Source organism: Uranotaenia lowii, chromosome 3 (assembly GCF_029784155.1).
Source record: "Uranotaenia lowii strain MFRU-FL chromosome 3, ASM2978415v1, whole genome shotgun sequence".
NCBI lineage: Eukaryota > Metazoa > Arthropoda > Insecta > Diptera > Culicidae > Uranotaenia > Uranotaenia lowii.
The window spans coordinates 168,483,377-168,490,837 of NC_073693.1; the positions used below are offsets into that span (position 1 = coordinate 168,483,377).

Consider the following 7,461-nt stretch of genomic DNA (forward strand, 5'->3'; position numbering starts at 1 on the left):
CAAAAGTGACCGCACGAGGAAAATTTTCACTTCTGTTAGCCATTTTGTATCGAGTTGCGTACTGCGTAGAAGCAGAAAGTTTGTTTTGTACTGAAAGCCAAATTTCGAAGTTCCGTTTTGTTTATTATCGTTGATTTTTGGAATCAGGAGCGTAGGATCATGTAGGTATACATGTAGTTTGGAGTGGCTCGTTATTAACTTTTGTATTTTAGTGTCAGGCAAAAGCGCTGATATTGGGTTGAACATCTCTGTTGAACAGAGTGCTAAAAGTAGCAAATCGGTAATTTTTAATTAATTTTATTGTATAACGCCGCAAATTACCCAGAATATTGTCCACAGGACTCTTTGCTCTCGATACGAGGTTGAACTGAGTTGTATTAGGGCCTGAATAGCTAGGGTCACTGATTTGTAAGTTCTAACCTATAAAACCATTTTGAACCATGTTTGTAATAACTCATCTTTTATTTCATAGAATTGAAGCACTACAAAACTATAAATATAGTCTGCTATCAGTACCAGTGCATCGCTTTTCATTTGCCGCCCTATCACAACATTCTTCAATTAAATCAAATTGAAGTCGAAATTCGTCGAGCAACTGGGAATCGTCGAAATTAACTTTATGTTCGAGGTTCGCCAACAAAGATGGAACGAGAATTTCAACCCAAGACCGGAACTGGTCCGGAAGCTGACAACGACACCACTATTGTCGATCAAAACTCCAGCTGCGTGGCTTGCAGCAAACCAGACAGCTTTGACGATATGGTTGCCTGCGACTTGTGTGATTCCTGGTGGCATCAGTGTTGCGCGGGAGTAACCAAGTCAATTAAGGACCGTGATTGGACATGCCCCAGATGTTTGCCGGTTCCAAGTCGAGCAAACTCGATCAGATCCACTTCGACGGTGCGTAAGGCCCTCCTCGAACTTAAATTGCAACGACTCGAGGAAGAGAAGGATTTGAAACGGAAGCAGTTCGAAGTGAAACGGAAGCAGTTCGAAGTAGAACAGAAGCAGTTCGAAATTGAGCTAGATCAAAAGTGTTTAGACGAAAAATATCGTCTGCTGGAAGCTGCCGCGGTCGATGATGACATTGACAGCGAAGGAAGCCGCCAAGAATATCACCGTAGACGGCAACGAACGGAGGACTGGGTGTCCAGCAGAACAAGCAACGTTTCGGAAAGGCTCGAAGGAGCTGTTGGTGGTGTCGACGAGGGGCGTACCGACGCCCAGCCGATTGAAGCTGAACAGATTCAGCAAGTAAATAGTGTTGTTCGCGAGCTCAATAGCAAGGTGGCAAACTGCCAGAAGGAGCCGGATCCATTGTATGCGAACTTGAAAGTTATCCTGAAGGCGTGCCAAATTCAAAATAACGCTTCAGTGAGTGGCACACCCTACACAGGCACAGTGCCAAAAAGCACCCGAATGCTGGCTCCGCCGATTGCTCCTCGTACATTCGAGCAGTATGAGCGTCGAGAAGAAAATGTCTTTCCTGACAGCACGGAATATTCTATGCAGAACCAATGTAGTTATCGGAAACATCCGCAGGTGGAACCCGGATATAACGCACCGGTGCCGCAACACATAGCACCCGAACGTGATGTAATGCCAAGCAATTTGACACCCTCGCCACAGGCAGGCTTGTCTGGCAATCGAATTCAACATTCGTCAATTGTTTTGAGCACACCATCGGCATCGCAGATTGCTGCCAGGCAGGCACTTTCGCGAGACCTCCCAATATTTTCCGGCAATCCAGCTGATTGGCCGGTGTTTATCGCCAACTACAATTATACCACAGAGGCGTGTGGTTTCAACTGTGGAGAAAATATGATCCGCTTACAGCGTTGTCTGAAAGGTCCTGCCTACGAGGCAGTCAGAAGCAAGCTAGTCATACCGTCATTGGTTCCTGCGGTTATCGACGCGTTAGAGATGCGGTTTGGGCGTCCCGAACTGTTGATCGAGACTTTCATCAACAATGTGAAATCTACGACGCCACCCAGAGCGGATCGTTTGGAAACCCTAATAGATTTTGGGGAGAAGGTGCAGACTCTTTGCGACCACATAATTGCTGCTGAACTGACTGATCATTTGGCCAACCCGCAATTGATGAAGGATCTAGTTGAAAAATTGCCTCCTGACTACAGAATGAAGTGGGCTGAATTCCGTGAGCCACTGGCGAAAGTAAATTTGCAAACGTTCCGAGAATTTATGAACCGGATTGTCAAGAACGCTTACCGTGTAACTGGTGCAAGGTCGATTGTTGAGGAGGTGAAATCAGTGAAGCGCGACCGAGGAAAGAATCCAAATCGCATTTACGTGCATACCGAAACCGGGGGGAGCGATCCCGGCCGATTGAATACACCCGCTGCTAAGGAGCAGAAACCAATCGAATGTGCTGTTTGCAAGAAACTTAATCACCGAGCCAGGGAGTGTAAAACATTTGAAGCGCTATCCGTAGAAGATCGCTGGAAACGTGTGAAGGATTTTGGTCTCTGTTTTACGTGCCTTTTTAGACATGGACGTCGACCATGCAAAAACACTAAACGCTGCGAAGTCAACGGCTGTGAGAAACGGCATCACCCGTTATTGCACTCCGATCAGAAACCCCAAAAGCCACCTACGACGACCGTGGAAACGCTAAACGCTGCTATGAATCATCAGACGGCTGGTTCTACTCCATCACTGTTTTACCGCATCGTACCTGTAACGGTCCATCAAGGTGAACGATCCATCGACACTTTCGCCTTTGTCGATGAGGGGTCGTCTGTTAGTATGCTAAATACCGATCTGGCTGACAAGCTTGGTTTGCAAGGACGCAAGAAGCCACTTTGTATCACGTGGACGTCACAAGTAACAAGAACAGAACAAAACTCCCGTCGAGTGTCTTTTGAAATCTCCGCATTGGGTAAACCGAAAAGATTCCGAATGTCCAATGTGAGTACCATCGAGTCTTTGGATCTTCCAGTTCAAAGCCTACCCATCAGCGACTTGCAGAAACGATACCCACACTTTCGAGGTGTTCTGGTTGTGGGCTACCAGAATGCAGTGCCAGAGATACTGATTGGCGTGGACCATCTGAGATTGGTCGTGCCACTCAAAGTTCGAGAAGGAAGTAAAGGAGAACCAATCATCGTTAAAACTCGGCTGGGTTGGAACGTGTATGGAGGACAACGAAATTCGATGCCTTTCGCGTTGAACTTTCACCAGTGCGAATGTAATTGCGACGTGAATCTTGAGGATTCAATCAAAAAGTATTTTGCAGTCGAAGAAACAGGAGTTAAACCCACCTTGTATCAGGGGTCAGAAGAAGATGCCCGTGCGATGTCTATTTTGAAAAACACCACAATCCAAGTGGACGGTCGCTATGAATCGGGACTATTGTGGAAACACGACATGGTTGAACTTCCCGATAGTCGCCCGATGGCACTCCGACGGTTAGAGTGTTTCGAAAGGAAGCTCCAAAGAAATCCACAATTGAAAGCTAATGTTGAGCAACAAATCGACGAATACCTGAAAAAGGGTTATGCGCATCGCGCCACCGAAGCCGAGCTGGCAGCAGCGGATCCGCGGAAGACGTGGTATCTGCCACTCAATGTTGTGACCAACCCCAGGAAGCCGGGGAAATACCGCCTAGTTTGGGACGCTGCCGCCACTGTGAAGGGCGTCGCCCTGAACACGATGCTGTTAAAAGGCCCGGACCTCCTGACGTCATTACCGGCAGTCCTATTTCGTTTCCGGCAGCACACGATCGGCGTGAGCGCCGATATAAAAGAAATGTATCACCAAGTGCGGATCCGCAAGGCGGATCGAGATGCCCAGCGATTCCTCTGGCGTAGGAATCCAACCGATGAGCCGGAAGTGTTTATAATGGATGTGGCCACTTTCGGGTCGGCTAGTTCCCCAGCAACGGCCCAATATGTGAAAAACACCAATGCTCTCCAATTCCGAGATGAAGCACCGAGAGCAGTCGCTGAGATTGTTGATGGGCATTATGTTGACGACTTTGTAAGCAGTTTTCCGACCATTCAAGAGGCACAGCAAATTTCGGCGAAGGTGAAGGAAATCCACCAGAAAGGTGGTTTCGAGCTGCGAAACTTTTGCTCCAACAGTCCGGAATTGTTGACATATCTGAACGAACAAGCTGAGACAACAACAAAGGTTCTTGGTGTTGATAAAAACGACGATACTGAGAGAGTGTTGGGTATGATGTGGGTGACAACAAACGACACTCTCCAATTTTCCACCACGATGAGCGCGGATATTCAAAAACTGGTTAAAGAGAACACAAAACCAACGAAGCGTGAAGTTTTGAGGTGCGTAATGACGCTTTTCGATCCGCTGGGCATACTGTCTCCGTATCTGGTCCACGGAAAAGTTCTGATCCAAGAGTTGTGGCGCTCTGGTGTAGGATGGGACGAGCAGATTAGTGATTGTAGCTTCCAGCGGTGGCTCAAATGGATCGATATTGTGGATCGAATCAACGACATCAAGATACCTCGCTATTATTTCGGCAATTTTGAAACGCCCGGCACCATTGAGATCCACACATTCGTGGACGCGAGTGAGGTGGCTTACGCTTGTGTGACGTATTTCCGACGAATAAACGAAGATGGTACAATCAATGTGGCTTTAGTATCGGCGAAAACGAAGGTGGCTCCTCTGAAGCCCATGACAATACCACGGATGGAGTTGATGGCGTGCGTGATCGGGACGAGGCAGGCTCAGTTCGTCGTAAATGGGCATTCCTTCTCCTTTACGAGGCGGTTATTCTGGAGTGATTCTAACACAGCCCTCAGTTGGATTAATTCCGACCCCATGAAGTTTCAACAGTTCGTTCGTTTTCGTGTGGGAGAAATTTTGGAGTCAACGCAGCGACAAGAATGGCGATGGGTTCCGACGAAATTGAACCCAGCAGACGAAGCAACTAAGTGGGGTGTGGGTCCTTACTTTTCGGATTCCAGCATCTGGTTTCGAGGCCCAGAGTTTTTGTATCAGGAAGAAGAACTGTGGCCAACAAGGAAAGCATTAAGTGAACCAACCGAAGAACTTCGTCATTGCAACATGCATGCAGAATCAATCCGCTTAGAAGACCCGATCGATGTGGGAAGATTTTCGCGATGGAGCAAGGTGCTGCGAGTGACGGCATACATGTATCGATTCTCACGAAACTCGAGGAAGAACAGTGTTCGCAATTTTGATAACTTGACCCAAGAAGAATTGCTTCTCGCAGAAAATTGCCTTATTAGAATGATTCAACGTGATACGTATCCGGAAGACTTGAAGATACTCAAAGAAAACTCCGAACTCCCAAGACAGAAATGGAAGGCTTTACCGAAAACCAGCAAACTTGAACAACTTTCGCCGGTCCTAGATGAGTTCGGGATTCTCCGTGTGGATAGTCGGATCGTAGCTGCTAAACGTGTTTCAAAGGAAACAAAATACCCCATCATATTGCCAGGTAAACACGTACTTACCGAACTGATAATTGATAGTTATCATCGTAAATTTCTGCACCGATTTGATGAGACTACGGTCAACGAAATCCGACAGAAATATCACATCCAGAAACTTCGATCCTTGGTGAAAAAGATCTCCAAAAGGTGCGGAATATGTAAGATTCGTCGTGCTCAACCAGTGGTGCCCAGGATGGCGGCACTCCCTCCGGCTAGATTGTCTCCATTTGAACGGCCATTCAGTTATGTTGGAGTGGACTACTTTGGACCCATCCATGTGAAGGTTGGACGTAGCCAAGTAAAGCGGTGGATAGCGATCTTCACGTGCCTCACTGTCCGTGCAGTACATGTCGAGGTAGCGTACAACTTGTCCACGGAATCCTGTGTGATGTGTGTTCGGCGTTTCATCGCTCGAAGAGGGTTTCCGATAGAGATCTACAGCGATAACGCTACGAATTTTCAAGGAGCCGAACGACTGCTGTTTGAACAAATCAACAATAAGTTAGCTACCACTTTCACCAGCACAACGACATCATGGTTCTTCATCCCCCCTGGCGCCCCCCACATGGGTGGTGCCTGGGAGAGAATGGTCCGATCGGTGAAGACGGCTCTGTATGCTGCTTGCGAGAACGAGTTGTTAGATGATGAAGCCCTTTACACTTTTCTGGTCGACGCAGAGTTAATAATTAACAGCAGGCCACTTACATATATGCCGTTGAACTCAGAAACCGAAGAAGCATTGACGCCTAATCATTTGATCTTGGGAAGCTCAAATGGTGTGCGACAGCCTACGATTCCGGAAGAATGTACCCACGATCTCCTGAAGCGAGCATGGACTAAGGTGCAGAAGAAACTCGACCAGTTCTGGCGAAGGTGGGTTTTGGAGTACCTGCCAACACTGACCAAACGTACCAAGTGGTTCAATGAAACGAGAGATATTGCTGTCGGAGATGTGGTACTCATAGTCAACGAAGGAAAGCGGAATTCCTGGGAGCGAGGGTTGATCGTGGAACTTATTGCTGCATCGGATGGACGGATTCGACAAGCCTGGGTTCGAACGGGCAATGGTGTGTATCGGAAGCCGATTGCTAAGCTAGCAATCCTTGAAGTGTCGTCTCAAGATGGTGGTTCCAGAGAGTTGCCTGACTGCGAAAGGGGCTCCATAGTGAGCAACGATGAAGGCGTGAACGAGGATTCCGGAAGTGATGAAACCGAGGCCAGCCGTAGGTTCCATCGGGGGGAGAATGTTGGAAAACTGGCCACCGTGCCAGTCCGCGGTTGTTCAAAAGTCGCTGAGAAATAACAGCGAAAACTAAACGTCATCGTTGCCGCCAAAAGTGACCGCACGAGGAAAATTTTCACTTCTGTTAGCCATTTTGTATCGAGTTGCGTACTGCGTAGAAGCAGAAAGTTTGTTTTGTACTGAAAGCCAAATTTCGAAGTTCCGTTTTGTTTATTATCGTTGATTTTTGGAATCAGGAGCGTAGGATCATGTAGGTATACATGTAGTTTGGAGTGGCTCGTTATTAACTTTTGTATTTTAGTGTCAGGCAAAAGCGCTGATATTGGGTTGAACATCTCTGTTGAACAGAGTGCTAAAAGTAGCAAATCGGTAATTTTTAATTAATTTTATTGTATAACGCCGCAAATTACCCAGAATATTGTCCACAGGACTCTTTGCTCTCGATACGAGGTTGAACTGAGTTGTATTAGGGCCTGAATAGCTAGGGTCACTGATTTGTAAGTTCTAACCTATAAAACCATTTTGAACCATGTTTGTAATAACTCATCTTTTATTTCATAGAATTGAAGCACTACAAAACTATAAATATAGTCTGCTATCAGTACCAGTGCATCGCTTTTCATTTGCCGCCCTATCACAACAGTGGTTATGTTGCGGTTAACAATATAAAAATTTATCATGCTCGTAGGTTAAACCAATTGATATTTTATAAATACATATCAGCCTTGTCCATTAACAACAAAATTCTGTATCTAACAAACAAAAATATAT

General features: G+C 46.6%; 1 protein-coding gene across 1 annotated transcript; it reads left to right on the forward strand.

Annotated features, from left to right (window-relative positions):
- Positions 1 to 642: 642 nt before the first annotated feature.
- On the forward strand, positions 643 to 6,750 carry LOC129752827 (uncharacterized). The gene has a single exon (XM_055748609.1). The coding sequence runs from the start codon at positions 643 to 645 to the stop codon at positions 6,748 to 6,750; it is 6,108 nt and encodes a 2,035-aa protein (XP_055604584.1).
- Positions 6,751 to 7,461: the final 711 nt, after the last annotated feature.

What these genes read in the sequence shown, in the direction of transcription:
- LOC129752827 (XM_055748609.1), top strand. Translation starts at nt 643, where the DNA reads ATGGAACGAGAATTTCAACCCAAGACCGGAACTGGTCCGGAAGCTGAC.